Source organism: Carettochelys insculpta, chromosome 3, assembly GCF_033958435.1.
Source record: "Carettochelys insculpta isolate YL-2023 chromosome 3, ASM3395843v1, whole genome shotgun sequence".
In the NCBI taxonomy this organism is placed as follows: domain Eukaryota; kingdom Metazoa; phylum Chordata; order Testudines; family Carettochelyidae; genus Carettochelys; species Carettochelys insculpta.
Window position 1 is genome coordinate 10,552,914 of NC_134139.1, and position 24,986 is coordinate 10,577,899.

At 43.4% G+C, this 24,986-nt stretch overlaps 1 protein-coding gene across 5 annotated transcripts in view; it reads left to right on the forward strand.

The window, feature by feature from the left end:
• PLCB1 (phospholipase C beta 1) overlaps positions 1–24,986 on the forward strand; it is a 746,723-nt gene that overhangs the window by 197,761 nt on the left and 523,976 nt on the right. For all 5 annotated transcript variants that reach the window (XR_012644898.1, XM_074989347.1, XM_074989348.1 and 2 more), the window contains exon 3: positions 11,691–11,759. Coding sequence is in view for 4 of the 5 variants with exons in the window: in XM_074989347.1 (XP_074845448.1) it covers positions 11,691–11,759 (69 nt within the window). In the remaining variant the exon portion in view is untranslated. The remainder of the gene's footprint in view (positions 1–11,690; positions 11,760–24,986) is intronic.

A 24,986-nucleotide genomic window follows, 5' to 3' on the forward strand; every position in this document is an offset into this window, starting at 1 on the left:
GCCTCACCAGGTCTGTAAGAAAATAGATAGTGCCTTGGCTTGCCGTGCACCAGATGGGGAATTAGCCTGTGTCCAAACATGTCACTTGAGTGCTAGGTTAGAATCCTGCCCTGCTGCTTTATAGGACAGTGGTTCTCAGCCAAGGATATGTGTACCCTGGGGGGTACTCAGCGCTCTCCCAGAGGGTGCATTAAATCAGTGTGTCTCAACCTTTTTTAATTAATACAAAAATTGAATTTATTTTATGTTAATGTAATTTTTTTTGTTTATCCTTTTTGCATGATCTTAAGTACAGTGGCAAGTTTATTGCCTATAGGCAATTTCTTCCAACTAACCTGTTACGATTAAGTTGTTCAAACAAATACGTTGCAGTGGTAGAAAAAAAAATTGTGTGTCTGAAGATTGTAGGTTCTGCAATTACATATATATAGAAAAAGGGATACTTATTAAAAGGTTGAGAAACGCTGCTGTAGGATATATAGGAGTGTGCCTCTCACCTAGCTTCTCTGCTTAGTGAACCTGTACAGCTGGTGGCAGGGTTTGGCTTTTCTATACACAGCCAAATTTCAGGCTGTTTTAGCAGCTTTGTAGCTTTACCTCCCCGTTTGAAAAGTTGCTCTCTTTTCCTAAGGTATGTATTACAGTAAACATATGGGGAGCAACATGTGCCATTAACAGCCAGAGATTGGTTTGTATCCCTACCAATAAGTGGCTGAATAGAATGCATCTTCTCTTTGTGCCTGCTGGCAACTTTTCTAGAGGGTCCTTCTGGCATTGTCAGACAAAGATTTCAATCGTGACCAAAGTAAATTGCTAACTGGGTTCTGCTGAAAATGAGGACAAATCCAGAATGGCACAGCTTTTTTATATGTTTATTCTTGTGCTAACTTTTGATTACCCCTCTGGAAAACAGTTACGTTTTTGGTGCTAATACACAAACATGTTTTAGGTATTTATGAACTGACAAGGCATTTGATGCCTTTCGTTTGAAAAATACTTAGCTATTGCCACATCAGATATCTCCTATCAGTACAAGGAGAGCTCATAATTGCTTTGAAATATACCCAAGCAGCGAGAAGGGAACTGTGAGTTTAGGAAATATAGGCAACCTTTAGCATGAGAGCAATCATAACATATTTTTGGTTTGTTTTTTAGCAACTCATGGTTTAAGAACCTAACAGGGAAAAAAGGGGCAGATAAAAAGAACAGAAAGAATTTGACACCCAGAATTGCAATTTAGGGTTTAATAAGAAAAACTTAACTTATGAAGGTCCTGTACTATTTTCATTAAATACCTGTGTAATCCAGAGGCACTGAGACCAAGTACAAGGGTAGTGAAGTCTCAGCTCTACGGCCTTGGCGGAGAGCCAGCCAGCCTTTTATCTCATGTGGTAGAGCACAGGGTTTTAGCCCCTATGATTGCCGGTTTAATCCCTTCTGCCGACAATCTGGGTCTCTCGGTGTTACATCCATACTTTGAAAAGGCAGGTTTAGTAGAGAACAAAGACTACATTCTGATCACAGAAACAAAAACTATCTGTGCATGTGCTGTGGGTGAAATCCTGACCTCTTGGAATCACAGCTGAAGTTCTGACTTAAATGGGAGTTTTGCCATTGACCTCAAGGGGGTCAGGATTTCACCCTGAACTTCTGTTATTGACAAAGGAGTCAATTTTATGATGCTGCCACACACCATTTGGTATACATCTTTTCATGCACTCATGACCTGAAGAATTGCATGGTGAAGTTCAGAAACTTGTCCTTTCCTCCATGGTGATGCGATAAAAGATATTATCTTGTTTACCTTGTCTCTTTTTACAGCCTGAGACCAACAACACTGCAGTGGAATCAGGCAAAAGCCTGAGAGCCTTTAATCCTCCCACCCCAGAAAGATATCCTTTTGTGATGAGGAAATTAGCTTTTCTATGTGCCCCTGCAGTAATGCTAAACTAAAGGGAGAGCACGGTTGATGGTGTAGCCCTGACTGAAGAAACACCTTTTCTATTTCGGTCTTTCCTGTTCATTGGTCGTTTCAAGGAATTTAATATCTGGGGCAGCTCACATGTAATTGGAGTTGGAGCTTTCTACTGAAATCTCTAATTCTGGATGTGCCCTATTCGCTCTTGAGATGAGTGTGAGTCACAAACTCTGAATCTATATTTAATCCTGAATATATGGGGTCAGATTCTTAGCTGGTGTAAACCAGCCTAACTCTTGTTTATTTCAGTGCAGCTACCTCAATTATACAAGATGAAAATCTGACCCATAAACAACTATTTTGACAAGAATTTGTCTTAATAAGCCATGACAAACTCATTTCTACTTAATTTTTCATACTCAACGGATAGCTGAAGTTGTGTAACTTGATCAATATCCCTCATAGTCGACCAGCCCACCATAACAGTGCTATGTAATTTCCATTTAACAGAAAATTCTTGGATTTAAAAAATTGTTTTAATTCTAAATCAGAATAAAAAGTCAAATTTAGAAATTTCCTGCAAACAAAATTTTTAAAAATAATTGCTTCAGATTAGTCAAATTAAAATATTTGATTTTTGATTTTGACTGTCAGTTTTTTTATGATTTAAAAGAAATTGAAGCAGGTCATTTTGATGTTAAAAAATCAAAACATCACAAAAATGTCAAAATACAGCACTCTGACATCAAAACACTTTATTTATGCTGAATGTTGTCAGCCAACATATTCCCGTGGATAGTTTCAACATCACGGAAGTAGAATATTTTATTTAGAAATTGTGAGCCGGCTGTAATTATCAGGAAACAACATGATTTTGTTATTATGTAATTAATGCAGATTACAGTGGAGCTTATTCAACCAAATCCTCTGCTAACATAAATTGATTTAGCTCCACTGAAGACAAATCTGCCCAGAGTTGTGCTAGGCACTTCACAGCAGCCTACGATGTAGTGTGACATGGTACATGGAGGAAAGATGAATATAGTTTATAGTGGGACGATAACATAGTTTCTCACCAGGCTGGAACTCAACATGGTGAAATAGAATTGTGGGTTTTTGGGGGGGAAGCTGGGCAGGTTTATATAGTATATGGTAAGCAGTTTCATCCCCTGCAGATGTCAATACAGGCATGTACAGTTACTGTGTAGTCTTAATATAGGCTCAAGTGTCATACGGAATTTCATAAACTAAACTGTGTGCCAATGATCTTATTGAGGAACTCTGGCTCAGAAATTCATGATGCAATCCTTAGTTTTATGCGTGTCTGCTGTTTACAAGTAAAAGCACAATATAAGAATCGTAGAATTGGGCCTCAGTATGTACAAGTTGAACCTCTCTAGTTTGGAAGTCTCTGGTCCAGCATGATCTTAGTTATCCAGTTTTCCACTTACCATGGGTGTGGCCAAGTTCCCTGTGATCCCAAAAAGTTTGTTTCCAGCCACCAGTCCTGTAGTTTGCTTCTACATGTCTTTTAAGAGACCAGTAAGCAGTAGAAGTGCTGGTAATGTTCCTGGACCATACTGACCTCTTATATTTCAGTAAATTCTCTGCTTCAGCAGCAGTCAGGTCCCGAGGGTGCCAAACTAGAGCGGCACAACCTGTCAATTATGAATACGCAACAGTGTGTAACCAGAGTGGAACTGATCCTCAACATGAGTAAAAGTTATGTAATCTGATCCATAATCATTAAATGTGGTTACATGATCATAATGTGTATATAAATGCATGTAAGTTCCTCATATGAGTGAGTATGGTATGTGGAAATAAATATCTATATTGTGCCATCCACTGTTAAGCCAAACTCCTGAAACACATTAATGTAGAATTTTGCCTCGTTAACTAATGTTAATATGGAGTGCTTAGCTCAGTTTTGGGAAGTGAAAATTAACTAATAAAAGTAAGAGTGATTGAATATAAATTGTGTTTCTCTGCTGAATTCAGGTGAGAGTGTTTGTGTAGATGTTCCCCAGCATGGGAAGGGTTGCAAAATTTGCTGTTTCTGTGAGAATATGTTCACCCAGAAAAGTGAGGCTGCATAATCTAGTTCTGTGTGGATGGTTGATGTTAGCTGAAAACAAACATAGCAGGAGTAAACTTCATTTCTTAGTGATTTTGTGGTAGCTGAATGAAGAGACATTATTCTCTTGCAAGATTAGTAGCTCATGGTAACAATGGTTCCATGTCTCTACTCAGGGCATGGCTGCACTTGTATTGTTTTTGCTTGACAATTGCCATGGCTTTCATGGCTTCTCTAGGACGCACCATGGTTCCAATCCCATGCCTGTTGATTTCCGTGGCAGCAGGATTTAGCCTGTCAGTTTTGCAGCAATTGAACTGTTGTATTTTTCTGCCTAGTAGTAAAGATGGGAAGCATATTTTGGCTTCACTGTGTGTTTACCTCATTCTCTTGTCTTTAGGTGGCAAATTACAAGGGCTACTGTTTTGACCATTTAGGATGCACGTGTAACAGTAATTGCATAAATAATCTATAGTTGTAGGCAGTGGTGTTGTACCCATGCTGGTCCCAGGACATTAGAAAGACCAGGTGGGTGAAGTAATAGCTTTATTGGACTGACTTCTGTCCCTTGTCTCTCTCACCTGTAGAAGCTGGTCCAAAAAAAGATATTACGTCACACACCTTGTATTTATAAATGTAGTCTTCAGTTCTAATATTTGTTAATAACCAGGAAATGGGGCATATGGTCTCACAGCTCACATAGCTTCTTCCTAAATACCAGCTTTAAAAGTCTGTGCACTAGCCAAAAACCCTCATGTGCTGGACTGCCATACCCAAAATATGATTATGAGCAAAAGACCTCAACAAGAATTCAGAGATCCCACTCTTTAAAAAAAGGGCTTTAATTACATCCCCTTTTCAGATGGCCCATGTTTTGTAGACCCCGGAAAGTGTCCTTAGAACTACACTGCCCTGTTCTTACAATCCCTTCCTACGGGGATCCCGTGCCCTAAGGTACAAATGCTGGTGATGCTGACTTCATTCTTTTGTGGCGTATTGATCTGGTTGGCTTTTTGTTGTTCGTATGTATTCTTGATGTTTGTTTATTGAGTTAAAAGGCTCTTGTTACATGTTTGCATTAGGAGAGGTCAAGCAGTGCTATCATAAAATGAATTAATATCCATTTACTCTATTTTTTAAATAAAATACTTGGCTAATCCTACAGTAACAAGCTTCTGACAGTCTCCTTGTGTGCATTTCTCCATCTTCCATGGTAATCTCTTTTTCTTCTATGTTGTACCTCCCTTATCTGGCACCCTTGGGACCTGAGTGGTCCCAAACCAGGGGAATGAGGGGAGTTCAAGCCTGGGGTGCCACCAGCTTGCTATCCGGCTCTTCTCCTGGCCACCGCGGGCTCCCTGCCCCAGGCTGCCTGGATGGGCTCCACTGTGGGGCTGCCAGCAGGGCTTGGTTACCCAGCTGGGCTCCTTCCAGCTTTCCAACACAGGGCTCATGGTAGTGCGCCATGACTCATCTGGGCTCCCCATAGTGGGGATCCCCAATCCCAGCTGGGCTCCTCAGAGATGGGCTGCCCCTGGGGCTCCCCAGAGCAGGCTACCAGATGGGTTTTCTATCACCAGCAGGGTTCCCCTGGAGCTCTCTGGTCCAGGCCCCCTCTAATCCAGCAACACCTGTGGTCCTGCTGGACAAGGGATGTTGCTGAACGAGAGAGTGCAGGACGAAAGAGTTTCAACCTGCACTACTTTCATTCTCTTCCATATTTTCACTGTTACAGCCATTTGTTGCAAGCAGTTCTCAATCCTTTGTGTTTTCTAAATCCTTTTCCTTTATTTGTGTATGCAGAATTTCTTCCTTCACATCTGTAGCTTTCTTAGAACCACATTGCCACTATGTTGCTATCTCTCACGATTTTATTGTGTGACACCTGCTGTTTTTTTTTGGAAAGACTCAGTGTTGGAAATCCTGTTATGACACAAGCAACTCAGCTTTCATTTTGAAAAAATTCTAGTCCTCTTAGTTGCTGGGAAAAATGGAAAAACATGAACTCTTGAGACTCAAAGAACAGGATACAAATAAACAGCACCTAAAATGTTTCGGTCTTCTGAAAATCTTTTTTTTTTCCGTAAAGGTGTTCAAGATACTTTTGAACTCTTGGATTTAGCAGTAGTGCATTGTGAATACCTGAGCTCATGTTGAATACTGCCTGACACCACAAGCTATCAGTGGGACTTCTTGTGGGGTGAGACAAAGGCTTTTGCCATATGATCCTTAACATTTAGGACCAGATACTCAGGTAGCTTTCTGTGGATCTATGCTGATTATCACAATCTTCACAGCTTCACTGAATATAGCATTTTTTTCACCCTGTTCAGTTCTGTTGATAGTCTTTTTCTTTAAATTTATGCTCTTTGTTTCCATTTGTGCTGTCCTTTCGTTCTCTAATCAGTGATCCTCTTTTCAGTTTCTTGCTTACCTTATCTCTCTTTTTTTAAAAGGTCCTTTCTTCTCCATCTTTCTTTAATTACATCTGAAGCCTAGCCCTCCTCTGCCCATTTTGAATCTTATTCCCATTATCCATCTGATAAACATTAGTGCAATGTGCAACTCTTCCATATTTCACCGCTTTTGTCCCTGCCCATATTTGAGTGTCTCTCAGGCACAAAGTCAAAGAGAGACTTGACATTGCATCTTTATTTTGTTTCATTCAAAGTCAAGCTCAATACCAGCCCTGCACAGGCAGTTATTTAATTGAGTGGTGCACTTAGCTTTCTTCATTTCTTTTCCGCCTCCTCTGCTGAGACTGCCCTTAGTTTTGATGTATCCCAAATGGGACTTCCACAGAAAAGGCACTTGAAAAAAAAAAAAACTTATATTTTTTCCTTTCTTACATCAGAACTAGAAAAAAACCATGTTTAAATAACAAAGAATATAGTCTGCACTAAAGTATGCTGCATTTTGAAATGCATTTACAGTGATATGCATGGCATGAAATAAATTAAAAAAGAAATAAAAACATGTGGAGCATACTTGTGCTGATCTAACATCTCTGGGGTATGGAAGAAAATTCTGCATGAGTCTGGAGAAATTGTGAAGTGAATATGGAAAGTTACAGTAAGACCTAGGACCAGAGCCTCAACTGGTGTAAATCAGCATTGCTTTGTTGAAGTCAGCGAAGCTGTGTTGCCTTACACCAGCTGTGTTGCCTTACACCAGCTGAGGTTTGGTCCCAACCCAGCCTGCAGACTGTTACCCAAAACTGGGCCAGCTACTAAGCTTAGGGAGGACTAATGACCCACCAGAGTCTGGCAGAAAGCAGAATGTTTATTACACTGATAGCTAAGCTCAAGAAGAGGGGAGGAGGGCGTCACATTCACACTCGCATACTCATGCTCCCAGGACAGGCACAACACTGGCGATGTAAAGAGTCTTCAAGGTCAGTTTCCTGCAGTGCAGCAACAGACAGTGCAATGGAGGTAAATCTTCCCGAGGCATGTTGAAGTGTGACAGGGTGGACCACTGGCCAGGTGGTCTGACCAAAGGGTCTTCACAGGAGGTGCAGTGTTGTGAGCACACTCCAGAGCATATGGCTCTTTCCCCTTTTAAGAACCTGCTCTTCCAGGTCCGTGGCTGGAGATGAATTGTCCATTTCTGGTTGGTCACACCCCACCTCGGGCAGTGTCCAAACTCTGGGCAGGCGATTGCTGCCTGATCGGAGTCCCAGATGCCTTGTCTACCTGGGAGCTGCTCTGCCCTTCCCGCTGCTCAGGCAGCCCACTCATCCTACAAACCTTCCCACAGGGAGGCGGAAGGTGTAACTTACCTTTTAAACCTATAGGTTATACAAATCGTGACTGCTCCTACAACAGGGACTGGTCACGCTGGGTCCTGGGGAGCAAAACACAATCCACATTGAAATCTTTGTGCGGTGTGGGTGAAGTTCATGCTTTGGTAGAGGCCCCATTGCTAGATCCAACATGACAAGAAAAGAGTCACGCAAGTGAGCTTCTGCAGCACTCTTGCACTGGGAGCAGGGGAGTCTCATGGCCTTTTCTAAGCCCACCTGGATGATTTAGAAGAGGAGAGGCTCCACCTAGAGCTAAGTGGATACGATAAACTAGGCACTTCCGTGTTAGGGGCCCAAAGGACCAGCAGCCACTCTTCAGGCCTGTCCACTAGTGTATTAGCCATTGTGGCATTGTGTGTGCTGATGCAAAGGGGCTATGTTTCAGCATCTCCAGCCTGTCCAGTGTTGTGGGGGAGGGTTCTGCTATCTTTAGTCCCCACTTGGTTTCCTTATTCTGTCTGTTCATGCATGGCGGAGGTTGGAATTGAACACACGAGCCCTGAGGATGCCCCAAGGCCATTCAGCTCCCAGCAGCAGCATAGGCATCTAACTGATCCAGTCACCATTCACCTTCATTGTGATGGTTTGTCAGAGGGAGCAACGTGGGTCTGTCTGGAAATGGACCTTCAGTCTGCAACTGAAGTGGTGCACAGTGGCCCCTTTGTTAAGAATCAGATACTGCTGAATCCCGGTAGAGATTATGGTACAGGGAGCCAACTGTGAATAGGTAAAGGATTGGGGCTTTCAGGTGAAGGTTCCCCCCTGCACCCAACACTATACACAAGTGCATTTCTCTCTCTCTCTTTGACAGGCTCAGGCTCCGGCCTACAGAAAAAAACATAAATTAAAAATAAACCAATTGACAGCTACTGTAGGTCATTTTCTCCTGGGAATTTGGTTTTGCTTTTCAAGATTTCATGGCTTTTATACTGTACATACATTTCAGATTCTCCAAACATCAACACAGTCATTGTTTTAAGATAAATACATCTATTAAATGAGTGTTGTTCTGTGTACAGTGCTGTAAGTTGCTTTAGCATTGTTTAAAGCTGCAATTGAACAGCTGTATGCTAATGTGGACAATTAGTCCTACTCAAGGTGTAAATGAGGCAGACAATAGTAAGAGAAGCTTGAATATCTTTGTGGAATCTCCAGTCAAATCAGAGTTTTTTGCTTCCTGGAGAGCACTGGCTGCTGAGGGCTTGCAAAGAGAGCATACAAGTGGAGATAAATGTCTCTCTGGGCACTGTTGTTCTTTCCACAGTAGCTACGCCCACGTGGGACAGCCTTTGGTCAGGGGGTTGGGCTTAGCATACTTAAACTACCAGAGTGAGGGGTTAAAAGAGGAGCCCGAGTCCTTCTGTTTCACCAGAGCCCGATGAGGACTGTCAGAGGTCTGATAGCCAGGGTACCTTAAGGCAGCCCTTCCTGGGCCACTTCCACCCCCTCGAAGCCCAAAGCTGTATGGGATGAAATATGCAGGAGTCAGCCCACCACTTGACACCTCCATGTGACCATGAATGGTGTGGTACGGTTGCTCCCTCTGCCTTAAAGCACTTGCTGCCTGTTCCGGCAGCTTGGCCCTCAGCCAAATCAGTTCCAAATTTCTGCCCTGCTGGGACAGTCTATGAAGAAAATGAAAGGGATTAACACAAATAAACTGAGTCCATGTGGGGTGGGGGAAGGAGGGAAATGCTGCTCTTTCAGGGTGTTTTCTTTCTCTTCTCAGCCCTTGGCAGGGTTAGAGCCTTCCTTCTTTCAGGCCTCTCAGAATCTGGAAGATGCCTGGTGGCTCTGTTCCCTGCTCTGCCTTCCAGGGCGTTGTTCTGGATCCTTCAATGGCTCTGCCAGTGTGTGCAGGCCCTGAAGGTGTGGTAGGGTGGGGCTGTCTGAGCCCAAAGCAGCCCCTTAACCTCTTGTTGCTCAGTGTGGGGTAATTACATTAAAAAAAACAACAGCATGATGTATCGTTACGCTGACCCCGGGGACGATAGGGAAGAGGATACTGATTCCGAATCACAATCTGCTCCCCAGTGTGAGCGGTTCTCACCGGTGACAGGGTGGCCTCATGGCTAGGCCTCCTTGCCGGGACATGGGGTGTGGGTCTTCAGCCCTACCCAAGAGTCTGTTGGATAAGTTTGGGGCATGGCCCCAAGAACCTAGTTTCCCCTCCAGTGGGAGCAGCGTTCCCTGGGAAGGGCTTCCTCCCCTTTGTGACTGGGGGAGTGTCCTGAGGCTCTGGCCTCTGGCGGCCAGCCGGGTGACAGCTCTGGCTCGGGCCCTGCTGCCTCAGAGCCAGCTCCTGCCCCTTGGCTGGTCAGCCTCAAACTGGACTGGCTTCCCTCCCTTTATACTCCTCCAGGCCTGACAGTGTTTGCAGGTAAAATGGGGTGGGACTGATTGGGCCAGCAGGCCCTGTTTAACCCCTGCCCTGCCTGGCCTTCCTCTCACCCTCTTGCATCCAGTTTCCTTCCACTCCGAGAGGGTGGGAGTCCTTTGAGCTAAATCCCAGACTTGGTGCTGGGTACACTCCTGAGCACAATGGTGTAGCAGCAATGCCCTGCTCATTGTGGAGGCATGTCTAAGGCTACATTTCCATTACCTCGAGGTGTGGTTTTGCGCATGCGACAAATGGCACTTTCCAGGGTCAAGGTCGACCCCCTAACTCCTCTTCTATGAAGACAGCCATGGAAGTCAATGGCTGAAAAGTCAATTTTAGCTACGAAGTTGGCATAACTAAAATCATGTATCAGCCGTCAACTGCTATACCTAGTGTAGACATAGCCTAAGGGTCTGTTGACTCTCCACACCTCCAGAGTGTGGTAAAATAGCAGCCCTGCAGAGGGTGCATCTCCTGCTGCACTGCTACGTATTGTATGTGTTGTTAGTGGAGGATAGTGCCTGGGGGGTACATTAAACCCATGCATAGGTGTGCAGGATGGGACACAGTGAGGTCCTATGGAAAATCAGGAATATGTTTTTAAAAAGTTTGCTAGTGTTGAGCTGGGTAGAACATTGGTCTATGACTCAGGACATCTATTTCAGGTTCAGCCTCTGGCCTGCTTGGACAAACCATGTGACTACTATGTGCCTCGGTTTCTCCATCTGTAAAATGGGAATAATGATCCTGCTATTCCTCCTTGTAGAGTGCTTTGAGAGCTGGTTAAGAGCTAGATGGTATTATTAAAATAATGTTTAAAAATCAAATGAAGCTTTGGAAAATAAAACACAACGTTCTCTTTGTTTCCCTACATAGGAGTAATCACATAGGATGTTGTTTTTGTTCTTGTAAGTGTAATATGTAGAAGTCATCTGATATGTGAGATGGTGGTAGAAAGTACATTATTTTTACTGTGTAGTTAAGGATATTATCACTGAGTGCCCAGTATTCCTACTCACACACTTTTCAAAATGTTCTGTCTGTCATGTATATGTCAAGGATGTTTTGTGAAGTGTTCTTTAGCAGAGTGTACCTGGGAGCTCATTATTGCAGGTCAAGGCATACATTAAAGAAACAATACACAGAGGTTTTGTTGAAAAGATGTAAACTCTATGGTAGAATGGCAACACAAGAAGTAGGCAAAATTATTTTTGTTTGATTTTGAGTCGCTGGACAAACAATCTATCAAACTGTTGGTGGAGATTTGGCAGGGAGGGAAAAAGAGACCAAAGCAGACTCGGAAGAAAACATTATAGCTGCATGAACTCAGACCCATTATTGCAATGAGGAATGCTAAGAAACAGTTACTTCCAAGAAGTTTTCAACTCTTCACAGAGCTCATTGCAGACTGGGGTCTAACAGTCGCATTAACTGGTAGCAAAAGCACACTTAGCAAAGTGTGCATTTTCAATGGCTGGGTAACAATGTGTATTTCAATGTTTCTTTACAGGAGACAGAACTGCTAGATCTTAGCTTGGTCAAAGATGCCAGATGTGGGAAACACGCCAGAGCTCCCAAGGTAGGTCTGCTGCTGTATGCATACCAGATGTTGCACTGATGGCTTAGACGAAATGGGCCTGGAAATTTGTATGCAGCAATTACAGAATTTGTCCAACCCCATAAATATTGTTTTGCTTTCTCCTTCCTTTAAACTGCCTCTGACAAGATGTATTCATATGGTTGGGCCATGGACTGATGAGCTCGTGTGTATGATTCCAATGAAAGTTTTATTTGCAGTGAATAAACAAAAAAAATTGGAAACTTGTGCATTATTTGTAAAGATACCATCAAAGCGATGGAAGCTCATAATTTCCCTGTTGTCTGAGTGTTTAGTTTTTGTTCTTGTGTGCATTTCATACTGGATGTTTGCCTGAGCTAATGCCCGCTGAGGCCAATTAATCTTTTTTCATTTGACTTCAGCGGTCAGAGAATCAATCCCTCTGGATCCAGTTAGGTGGGTTTTTTTGTACCTTCTTGTTGCCTTCAAGGAACATTGCCAACAGAAATAGTTTTTCTGGACTGTTGTTTTTGGACCAATAATTCACGTCTGAGTTGAAAATCCCTAGCAGAGAATTCTGGTACCTGGATCGTGCCCTAGGGAAATTCACAGAGGCTGTAGAAGGAAAGATTCTCTCTCCAGGGTTTTGAAAATGAAGCACTGCTGCTTCACAGCTGCTACCAAAGCTTCAGGGTTGTAGAAGCTTCTGTAGTTGCAAGACATACCGTAACCTCAGGGCAGGAAGTATATGAGAGATTTTCAATGTATGGATCTTTTCCTTCCACATTCCTTTCTTTCACTTATGTCCTCCATCCATCTATGTTGCAGGGTGCTTTCCCATGAGCTGCTCAGGTTTATCCAGAATACCTTTTAGCAGTGTGAAAGGCAAGTTCTGCCTACCTGAGTGATCTTTTAATATATTTAAATCTGGTTTTCAAAGCTTTCCACAGGATGCCAGCAACATTTGAAGTGCTGAATTGTAACTGAAGTGCTACGGAGGTTTTTATGACATCCACATTAATACCAAATTAGTTCTCCCTGATTAATGGTTTTATGATGAATAAGAATAAAAAAGTAATGAGGTCTGGAACATTATTTTTAAACTGCTACCTGCCTTTCTATGGCATTCAAATGCTTCTAGCAAAAATGCTATTAGCTAGAATTTGTGAGCAGCCGTTGACTTGGGCTGTTATTTATTAGGTTACGTAAAGGCTCTTTTTGTTATCGTGTGTTACCAACTCAACTGCAGTGACATTAATTGAAGGGTACCAGAAAGCCAGGACTTCCCTCCTGGTGTATTGCCTCCACCTGTGTGAATCAGCCTGCCTTTCATCGCTGATTGCATGGGGGCAGGAGAGAGGCAGCACCCGCACTGGCAGTTTGACAGGGGCATGCTTACCCAGTGGAAAAAAATGCTCATGTTGAGGTCACTGGTGCCTGTTATACAGAGGTTCAAGTCCTGAGCTGGCGGGGCAAAGAGGCATCCTCCATGGGCTGGTGGTGGGAGGAGAGGGATCAAAGGGGAGGGGACAGACGGGACACACTTAGTGTGTCAGATCTGCAGCACTCTTTGAGCTCTGGACATCACAGGTGCAGCCCCAGGAGTGTTGACCCCGGTGGTGCTGGCACAGAGGTATGCTGACTCCCAAACCTACCAGGGCTACGTCTACACATGCATGCTACGTTGAAATAGCTTTCGATGTAGCGACATCGAAATAGTCTATTTCGATGAATAACGTCTACACGTCCTCCAGGGCTGGCAACGTCGACGTTGGGCAGCACCACATCGAAATAGGCGCTGCGAGGGAACGTCTACACGCCAAAGTAGCACACATTGAAATAAGGGTGCCAGGCACAGCTGCAGACAGGGTCACAGGGCGGACTCAACAGCAAGCCGCTCCCTTAAAGGGCCCCTCCCAGACACAGTTACACTAAACAACACAAGATCCACAGAGCCGACAACTGGTTGCAGACCCTGTGCATGCAGCATGGATCCCCAGCTGCCGCAGCAGCAGCCAGAAGCCCTGGGCTAAGGGCTGCTGCCCACGGTGACCATAGAGCCCCGCAGGGGCTGGAGAGAGAGCGTCTCTCAACCCCTCAGCTGATGGCTGCCATGGAGGACCCCGATATTTTGATGTTGCGGGACGTGGATCGTCTACACGTGCCCTACTTCGACGTTCAACTTCGAAGTAGGGCGCTATTCCCATCCCCTCATGGCGTTAGCGACTTCGACGTCTCGCCGCCTAACGTCGATTTCAACTTCAAAATAGCGCCCAACACGTGTAGCCGTGACGGGCGCTATTTTGAAGTTGGCACCGCTACTTCGAAGTAACGTGCATGTGTAGACGTGGCCCAGATGTGCAGAAGCACTTCTTCACCGGGGCCCTCCTTAGCCGGTGGCAGCGCACCCTGCACAGCAACCTGCTACTTCACTCCTATTGAGCACTAGTGGAAATAATCCTTGTGCTTAGGTGTGGGCAAGGACTTGGGGTGTGGACCCCCATGCACAGAGCCTATCCAGAGGAGAAAGCTCCTTGCACTTTGCGTCCATGTTTAGGCCGTCCGTAACATGCTTATCCTACATCATTCTTTGTTCTTGTTTGCTTTCCTCTCGTATGTGATGCTTTTCAGTATTGAATTTGGTGACTCTGTTGGCTGCTAGTTTGAGTAAGTGCATTCAATTTTGTGTTCATAATTAAAAATGGCTGTGTAATGGTCTGTCTTATAAGGGCCTGATCCAACACCCATATAAGTCACTGGGTGTTTTTACACTACCTTCACTGGTCTTTAGATCAGGGCAAAAGATGTATCGAAATAAACTGATCATCTCAGTCCATCACTGGCTTTTTGAATGTTCAATATTATTTATTTAATTTTGTATTTGAATAATACCAAAGATGCCTATACAAGGCACTAGGTAGCCTAACACATCATTAGTACTGCAACAAAGTCCTAGCAGCATTAAAATAATCGTTTGAAAAGGAGCACAGCCACACACATATTTTAAAAAAAAAACCAACCTCTTTTCCATCCATTCATTATTCGAGGCCCCACACCCTCCATCCTCATCTGAATTCCCATCAAATAAAAATGGGGAATTTCTCATTGTGCCAATGAGTTCCATATCTTTTTTTGTGTCTAACACCACTCAAAACTATTTTCCTCCTTTACTGTAAAAAGTCCATCTCTGGCAGTAAGTGTAGGCATTTTTTAAGTATAGGAAGCAAAACAGCTCATTTATAGGCCTATTTCAAACTCGCCTGTGCATATTATTTTAAATATTTGTCTTCCTCCAGTCAAGAGAGTGATCTTCTGTGAATTGTTTTGGGTGTGGTTTTTAAATCTCTAGTGTGCCGTCTTACTTAATATAAAAAGGAATATTCTGTTCCTTTGGTCATTTTTATCAATAGGGTGAAAATATTCAACTACTTTTGTCTTCTTTAATTGCCGATAACATTGTTAGTCTTTCTGCCAACCTATCTCACTCCGTTTTAAATTGTCATCATATGTTTTGCTCTAATAACAGTCATTAAATCTAAGCTAGGCATTTATGTATGGGGAAGAATGGTAGTGTGGGAATAGCCTGAGCCTTGGAGAAAGAAGATATTACAAAGGAAGACTTTTAATACCTTACAGGGCAGTGCTTGTTATGCCTTTTGGGAAGGTGTAATATGTAATCACCCTTCTACTCCCCTGTAGTTGTTATACAAGGATGTTTTTCCTGCACAAGGTCCCTGAAGCAACATTGCCTGTAAGCTGAGCTCTTGGCAGCCACTCAGGAGCAATTCAGGTGCCGGCCAGCTGATTAGCAGAGTTGCCAACAGCTGCCCACATCCAGCAGTGTGTGTTTCTGGTGCACATCTGTTCATGCTTCAGTGCATGTAACAAAATTTATTCTTCATATGGATGGAAAAAATAGAGGGAACACTGCCCCCAAGATGTGCCCCTTCCATCTGGTTCTGATACGACCCTCATCACTATAACATCTAAGCTTCTCTGTGCTTCGTTATGAATGTCCTGAGCATCACTTGTCTCATAACGGATGCCTGTCTGCATACTGAGCCTGATGGTGGTGGAAACATTGTGAACTCTGCAAGAGAACAGATGGTCAAGAAGAAGTAAACAGCTGAAGAGAATTCTATTGATGAGTAAAGGCAATGGATTATGCCGGGGGAGGGGAGTCTGACTGGGACAGTGGAGCTGACTGCCTGATCTGGGATAGGCCTGAGGGCAGAAGAGTCAGGGCCAAGGACAGCTGGCCCTCAGCGCCACCAGGAGTGCAGAGCTCCTTCCCTCCCCCCAGGCCTTAGCTCCGATTGGAGCACCCAGCCCCAGTGCTCTGGTGCCCATTTAAAGGGCCCTGCCCTCTGGCTGCCACCGCTGCTACGACGGCAGCAGTGGCACTTAGAGTCCCACGCCCCTTTGAATCCAAAACTCTAGGCCCTGGAGTGACTGTCCCCTTCTGTCTCCCCATCAGTGGTCTTGTATGTGTCCCGTCTGGGTCCTTCACCCGGTAGACAAGCTGACAACATGTCTAGTCTCGTGAAGAACGATCCCAGCCTGCCTGGCTGGAAAGTTCGGGTGAAGAATGTTTTATAAGACGCAAGAGAACCTTGTTAATTTAGTCTAGGCAGTAGAATGTGGGTTACCATTTTATGTTACAAGTAACTGTTTGTTCCCAGTCCTCCTGCTTGTGGTCACTTATGTGTCTCTGCATCATCAAATGAATTTCTGCTTGTCTTCACTCCCTCAGTGTCACTTCTTTTTTGTTTTTGTCACATTTTCTGGTTTGTCTGACTTGATAACAATTTTTGGTTCTCCGTGCCTTAAATATTGAGTCTGTTCTGGTATGGCTATGGTCTGCAGAAGTGGGTCTGTCCCACGAAAGCTCACCACCTAATAAATTATTTTGTTAGTCTTTAAAGTGCTACTGGACTGCCTTTTTGTTTGCATAGAATATAGATTCACACAGCTATGTCTCTCTTATTATTCAACATTTTTAATGAGATGGATGATCCTAAGACCCAGCAGCCGATCAAGCTGTGCTCTCCTTATGAAATTTCCTGCCCTACCGAGGGGCCTGCCTCCCACATTGCGCACCCCTGCTTTAGGCAGAAGGTGCTGGTAGTTCAGGGCGAATATGAAGCACCATCGGCACTGCACCCAATTTGCAAACGTGAAAGTAAATGGAATTAATGTTTTAAAGAAAACTGAAAGAGGCCTTTATAATTGTGAATTGGAAGTGTTTTGATTCTAAATAGAATGGGAGCTATATAGGGCTGAGGGAATGCAAAGATGATAACGATAGCCTCTGCCTTTTAATAAGTTATTAGAATCATTTAAGGAGAAAGCAAAGGTAATTGGGAGAGCAGGGGATTAATAAGCCATTAATCTTTAAACCAGAAAGAATAACTGCTGGTGTGAATTCATTTCTGAAACATGAAAAGCCCAGTGCCTCACCCCTCAGTCCTTGCTCTGTCAAAACTCCCACGTACGTCAGCCAGATTAAAACTTCAGTGAGGGCAGGCCCTGAGGTATTTATATTTCAAAACTGCTGAAGCAGATTTGTAAATCAGTCCTTACTCCTTTGAATTCCTTGTTAACTTCCTCGTCATCCCATTACCTGGTAGTGACCTCTGCAGTTTTATTTCAGCTTGAGAACTGGGAAAGGGCTGTTTTGATTCTTTTACTTAGAATGTTCCACATACCTGATTAGAGAAGATGATTAAATAGCTACATGCAATGGGGAGAAAAATTGGTTTTTGAGCCATAAAACACACGTTGCTGTGAATATTCACATGTTCTGGTGTGAGGTATGGATGTGTTAATAATACATACATTCTTAAGGGTAGGGATATAAGTAATAATGTAGTAAGATAATAAATAGTTGAATGATTAACTGTTGAAGAATTTGCATCTGCTGTGTGGTGGTAGAGCTGCAAAATACATACTATTTTTTACCAGTGTTAAATTCTTGAGACAATAACAGTTTCTATGGAAACTGAAATCTTCATGTAACTATATAAGGATTTCAGAAGCAAACAGATATATTAGGATGAGTTGGTGGGATTCAAGACGTAACCCTGTGGCACATGTTCACCTTTTAAAAATTTTGTGCATTTGATTACTTTTTCTCCTTTATGCCAGCACTGATTGTTCAACAGGAAATGAAATATTTTTTGAAGAACAGACAGTATAGAACTTCTGAAAATTAAATAATAAGTAAAGGGAGTTTTCTGAAAGCATCAAATAAATGAAGAGGTCAAATAAATCAGTTAAATGCAGAAGTTAATGTTTTGAAGCATCAGGTATTGTGTTCACCACTCTGGTGGTCTTGTGGTATTTTTTTTCATTTTTCTTAAAGGCCCACCTGCTGGACTCAGGTGGGCTGGGGGAGAAAGAGGATGTTTCTAGCACTTGTGGCTGTGGAGAAAACCCACAAAGCTCAGATATCAGAGAAGCAAATAAAAAGGGTTCCAAATTTATTACTTTTTAAAGTCTCATGATATTTGGGTGGTGTAACTCATGAATTTGAAATGCTTGGGGTTGCTATTGCATTACATTTTCTATTCTGTTGCTTTTTTTTTTTTGGTCATCAACAAGTGTAATGGATTGAAGAATCGGGCCAGGTATGTATTAAGATTTCTTTAGCAGTCTCTCTCTCTTGCTCTTTCTTCAAATCCTGTCTTCTGAATTTACAAATTGGGATTTTGGAGCAGTGTCTCAGGCTCATTCAGGGCATGCACACATAATTAAATAAATAACACATGATTGTTTTAGCCTATGGATAAAGTCCTAAATTCTGATGCAGTTGATTGAATAGGAATTATGAGGCATCATCAGGACATTTGACTTCTGTGTGAACCCTGTACTGAGAAAGAATTTGATTGCTGTTTTGTTTGCAGACATGGTCAGGTGTTTTGTAGGGTGTACACTTTAGGGGAAGTTTCTGTAAAGTATAAAACGCATTAAGGAATTAAATGAGCGAGTGTGATATCAATGGACTATGAAAGATCATCTTGTTTTGGGGTGTTCTCTCTTTTCTAACCTCACATGTTCAATTGAATACAAATGAGCCAGGAAGGAAGTATCTGCACCAGACCTGGAAGGTATAATTTTTGTCTCTGTGAGACTCACCTGTGCTAAATCTGATCAATCTAACAGGGTAAAATTCATGTTGTTATGGCAGTAAGAGTGGCAGGATGTTGCCAGTCACCCAGGTGTGACAAGCTGCCGAGGATCATACTGTAACGTCCTGCTGCTGCTTTTTCTAGTATGCTTGGTTGATCAGGAGGTAGTACTGGTGTGTCTACCTGGGCTGGAAGATACACCTTTCCAGCTCCATATTAGACATATTCCTGATGCCTAGGAATCAGTTGGGATGCTTTAGCAACCAATTGACCAGAAAAGGGCATCAGAGGGGTAAATGCCCGTGTTAAATTCTCAACAAGCCCTACCTAATCTCTGTAGAAAGCTGATTCCCAAGACAACCAGGAACTCAGAGGGCCCTGTCGTCTTCGGAAGAGCTACAATTCAAATGTTGGAAATTACTGCGATGATCTAATCAGACTTCCTGTACAGCATGGACCGTAGACCCTACCCAGAGGAATTCGAAGAGCATAACATGAGTAGCTCAAGTTGAGGTTGAAAGATTGTTGAGATGTTTTGGTACATGTCCTCCCTCAAGGCCAGAGAAGGACAAATAAAACTTTTTTTCAACCCTCCAGAGAGAGGGAAAGCACCTGTGACTTTTTTTATGTGTGTAGAGGCCATGTCCACCACTCAAGGTAGCACTGTGACAAGAATCAACTTATATTTTTATCAGTGGAACAAAAGAGGCTTTTGTTGTCTTTATCACATTTGAATGCCCCAGTGGTTGTTTTTTCCTTTGTGATCAAAGCTGAACGAGGTCAATTATGCTGTGTTTAATAGCCTCCCTGATAAGACAGCATGTGGGAAATAGTGCATTGGTTTTTTCTTCTACTTTATAAATCTCCTAGAAAAATTAGCCGCCTACTAGTCTTTTATTGGAAGGTACCTTAGGACCTAGCTTTGCAGCACAGCAAGGTTTCTGTTGCTCTGAAATGTTGGCACTGCTGCTATTTTTATCCCTTGATAAATTCATGTCATTTTTCCCTTCAGTAACCTTGGCGTTAAGTAAGAAACTCTTATGTAAATTACACCTTAGTTGTGCTCGATTCCTGCCAACAATAAATAAAAGCAGATTGTGCACATTGCACATGTTGTCTTTGCCCAAGCTCATTTGAATTCACTCTACTTAAATACAACAGTGGCATCTTTTCAAAAAAACACTGTGCTTTTCATTTCAGTTTTGCATTAGCGGTAATGAAAGCAAAAAAGTATTTTTTCCCCTTTGGTGGCTGGCATAAAATTAATCTTAAAAAAGCAAAACAAAGATGTCAAGGAGTTTTTCCTTTGCTGGAGAAAGTCAGATCCATGCCATGCTGTGTGTGTATTTCTTTAAGGGAGATGTTGATTTAAACAGAAGCGAGTGTGTTTAGTAAAGAGTTTGCTCTGGGTTGGAATAGTCTGGTAAACCCTACACCTGAATGGAATTCACCTTGTGAGCTGACAGTCACGTTATTCTGGAGCTTGACACAGCAGCTTCAATAACTGGAACACAGCAAGGGAAGTGATAAAGGAAGTGTGCCAATAGAAAGCATTCCCAGGAAGAAGAACACATTATTTGCTGGTGATTCCTTTCCAAGGTGTGTGAGAGGTCATAGTGGACAGAGTAATTGAGACAGGTGTAGAAAGGTGCAGCTGACTGAGTGTGACCTAGAGGGACAGCTGGACAGGAAATGCTGGATGTAGGCCATGTATACATTAGCAAGTTTGTCACCAAAATTTTTGTCACACAGGGGTGTGAGGGGAAAAAAAAAACCCTTCCCCCCAAGTGACAAAAATGTTGCCAGCATAAGCACTTCTGTGCACAGTGCCATATCAATGGGAGATGCTCACTCACCTACAGAGCTACTGCCACTTATTGAGCTGGGTTTATTACATCAGTGGGAGAACTCTCTCATATCAGCATGATGTGGCTACAAAAGCATTTTTACAGTGGCACAGCTGTGTTACAAGCTGAGCGCTGTAAGCTTGTAAGAGTGGACATGACGCAAGCCTGCCAGGGATGAGTCTATGTTGGGGAATTTGCATTGCTTACCTAAGGTCACTGAACAATAGGTTGACTTTCAGTAGGGCTTGTGCACCTAAATCCCTTGGGCACTAGTGAAAATCTCCCTCGTAACTGTTTGAAGGCAGTGGGAAGTGTGATGAATCCAGACTCTCTACAGCACTGTTACTCAGACCTTAGTGGTTCAGGAGCCAAATTACTGATAAACATTACCGAAAGAGCCACAGGAGTGTGAATTCATTGCTTCTGTCCTCTTTAATAGAGCACTGCATGGTATTTTAGAGAGAAGTTTAGAGTGGGTGAGAGGAGACAGAGTAAGAAATGGAAAAACACAAGCTCACTGACACGAAGAGCCATTTTCTTGAACAAAGGTCCAAAAGCCCTGCTGTAAGAGAAGCCAGATTGAAGCCAGACTCTTGTTCTTCCTAAATGGATCTGAATCTCTCTTTCTCTCTATCCACACGTGCTTCTTTCTCTAATTCTCACAGCAAAATGGCTGACCAAGTATTATTTTATCAACTACAATTGGTTAATAACATAGTAACAGCATCCCGACTAGTTAATAGCTTAATATAGTTAATAATTATGTCAGCGTTTTAGTGTCCTGTACTGCACATAGCCGCAGGGCACACATTTAAACAGCATTTGTGGCTCACAAGCTTCAGTCTGAGTATCACAGATCTATGGGTATGAGCATTTCTTTGTTCAACATTTTCTAGACAGTCCAGGCATAAAACTAGCTGGATCCACAGCAGTTTGACAACTTCCATGGTGGGTCTTTGTGTCCTTCTTACATTCATTTTATGTGTGCCTCCAAACTGCCTTTCCCATCTGTGTCACGCATCCTCTGTGTGAGTGAGCAAACATTTCATGCTCGCAGACATCTATGCTTTCCTTTTTGAAATCTCTCCTCAGAACACACTTCTTCCAAGAAGTATATCTCCAGGTTACCTGCCACCTGGTGAAATGCTCTCATTTGGTTCACTGCTTGGTGATGGGACCTTATCTTGCTGACATATAATTCTTTATGTCTTCATTGTAGTCTGCTTGTATAGGTGGTCAGTTTCTTGGGGAAGGGCTGGTCACCAGCACTTCATTCTGCATGGTGCATGTTACATTGTCTAGGCATCACAAATGATTGGAACACTACAGTGTGAAGTAGGATGAGACAATGGTATCCTCTTTGGGAGAGCGTTACCTGGCATTTTAATCAGAAGATTTGGGTATGTTGGAGGAGGCTGAGTAGGACATGACAAAAGGTCCACTCACCAATGCCAAGATCCAATTTCTTGAGGAAAGGCCCAACAATTTCTTCTTTCAGTGAAACCAGCCCCTTTTGCCCTTCCTAAAAGGATATAATGACAGTCCACTGCAACAATGGATCCACTGCTTTCCACAGTCAATCTGGTCAACCAACCAAGGCATGGAGGCTTGCTTTTCAGGGCTTGAAGCCCACCGATTTCAGTTATATCCATCAGTTGTCCCTTGTCGTATGCTTAGATTGTAAGCTTTCAGGGTCAGAGTCTGTCTTTCAGTTCTGTGTCTGTACATACCCTAGCACAAGGGGATCGTGGGCCAGTACCAGACAACCTACGTGCAATGAACATCCAAATAATATTACTAATAAAAGAATAATAACGTTGCTTGCCTATAAAGATGAGGGGCTGCATTTTAAGTTATTTTATCATGAACTTCAGAAAATAGTTTAAATGATTTGTAATGAAAGCGTTAAATAATGTCTATGAATGCTTCTTGCCAAAGAGTGGTTCATTCTGGAAATATTAGAATAATAAAGCTCACATACCCGTTGATAGATCTGCTGACAGTGCAACAGACCTAGGCTTTGGGTGCTTGAAGATGGAATCTGTTACTGCATTATAAAATGAAATGGAATGCCAAAATGGGAGCAATTTACAGCGTGCACTGAGAACAAACAATTAAATCTTCCTTGTTTTATTACACTTCAGTTTAGTAAATTACACGACACCCATAGCTGGATGTCTTGTAAACAACTGGTCACAGAGGAGGCTGGAGTATGGACAAAGAGGTGGACAGGTTAGATATATGTGTTGTCCTTGGCATATTAATGAGAGTGAAATTATTCTGTACCTTGCTGAACTTGAAGCAAGTAGAAGAATATAAAAAAGATATTCTAAAATGTAAAGAGAGGCAGAATTGTGCAGGTGCAGAGAAACCAGCACCAACTCATGTTCCAGGTTCATTTTAACCAAGTAAAACCTGTATTATGCCCAAGAAAGGACTCTAATAATGTGTTCAGAGAATGTTGTCATGGGTAGCCTGGAGTGCTGCTGGGAAGTCCAGTAATGCTAAAAATTGACAAATGAGGTAAGAGTCAGGAGAATCAGTAAGTCATTATCTATCTTGAGCTACGCAGCCTCCTTGCTGCGATGCATCCTCTAGTGGGGCACTCCACTCCTCATCCCACTCCGGCAGGGAAGGGGTTAATGCACACTGGAGGGAGCCTTCACAACACCCCAGCCAATGAGGAAAAGGCTCCTGTGGGAGCCAATTGGAGGGCAGCTTGCTGGGGGAGCCCTGGATATAAGAAGCTTCTCGGCAGAGCTGGGGGAGTTGTGTCTTGGCTAGGGAAGGTACAGGACCAGCCCCCAGTAAGAGCCAGCATGTTAGCTACAGCAGTGCTGCGCTGGCTAAGGGGAGCTTGAGAAAGGGTCCAGCCTGACTCCTGCCAGGCTGCTGGCCCCGATATAGAGGCCAGAAAGGTGCAATGGGTCACAAAAGAAGTGGCCCAGGGAGTGAAGTAGTAGTGAGAGAGAGGAGGAAGGCAGGGCAAGGCTGCTGCTGTCAGAGGGTCTCTCGGCCAGGACAAATAGGAGTGGGAGGAACTGGCTCCCTCCCTTTCCTCCTTGGACCTCACCTAGCCACACCTAAGAAAGGTCAGTGTAAACTGTGTCCTGCCTCTGAGAGGTGGTGCTAGACAAAGGCTGCAGCTGCCCACAGTGATGAGTGCTCCAAGACAGAACTGCTGAGTCTCCTGGAAGTGGGGGATGAGATAATAGGGGGCACTGCCAGAGAACAGTGCCTTGAAGGGGACACTGTAATCCAGAGTGACAGAGGTCTCGACACTGGAGCATGGAGAGAGCAAAGAGGAGGAAACACCAGCCAGCAGGGTGTGCCCTGCAGAGGAGCAAACTAATTCCCTGAGCAACCAGCAGGAGGTGCCATGACGGTGAGTTCCCCCTGTGACACATCCTAAAACAAAATTTTGGATAAATGAAATGGAACTAAACCGCTTTCAATTGAGTAAAAGCACTTTTAAAAAGGTGTCTTTGACCAACAGCATTACTGTACGATCATCACACTGATGCTGGAAGAAATGCCCAGGTTAGTTTAGTCTGTGTTTTACTCAGACTTGAGGGGCCTGTTTGCCTGATTTAAAAATGAGGACCCAGCTGTGCCTGATCTGCACTCCCCATGTCAGGAGTGGCCCAAACTTGTTGCATCTCAGTAACACATAATTTATCCTCAAACCATCTGCTTCTCAGGGGAATTTGCAGCTGGGTGCTCTTACCTCGATGGCCAGCCTGTTCCACTGGTGAGTGCCCCATCTGGTCTTCACCTTTTGAGGGTGGCTAGCCTTTCTCTGACCTTGTGCTTGGCAGATCTCTTATCTGTCACTCACAAGGGGCTGACCTTGACTGAGAAAAAAACGGAGTCAGTATCTTCTGTTAAGGCCCAAAGGCAGAGGAATCCTGTAATGAACTTGTGTTGCTTCTACTGAATGGAGCTCTTTTGTACATATTGTCTGCTGGATATAGGATGAAATTAGCTAAATTACACATGTGTAAATGGATCTACTATACAAGTGCATGGAATAGGACCAAATTTCACGCAGACTCAAAGTGTATATCAGGAGTCAGCAGTCCCTGGCACGTGGGCCATTTTTTATCCGCGCATGCGGCGGGAGCTCAGCCCTCTCTCCCCTCCCCTCACCTTCCCCATGCAACCAGGAGTTTGCTCAATGCCAGGCTGCCTGTGGATTAACAAAAGACCAGCTAATGCTACCAACCACCATCTAAATGGTAAAGCTCTGCGTATTCATTTATTTATTAATG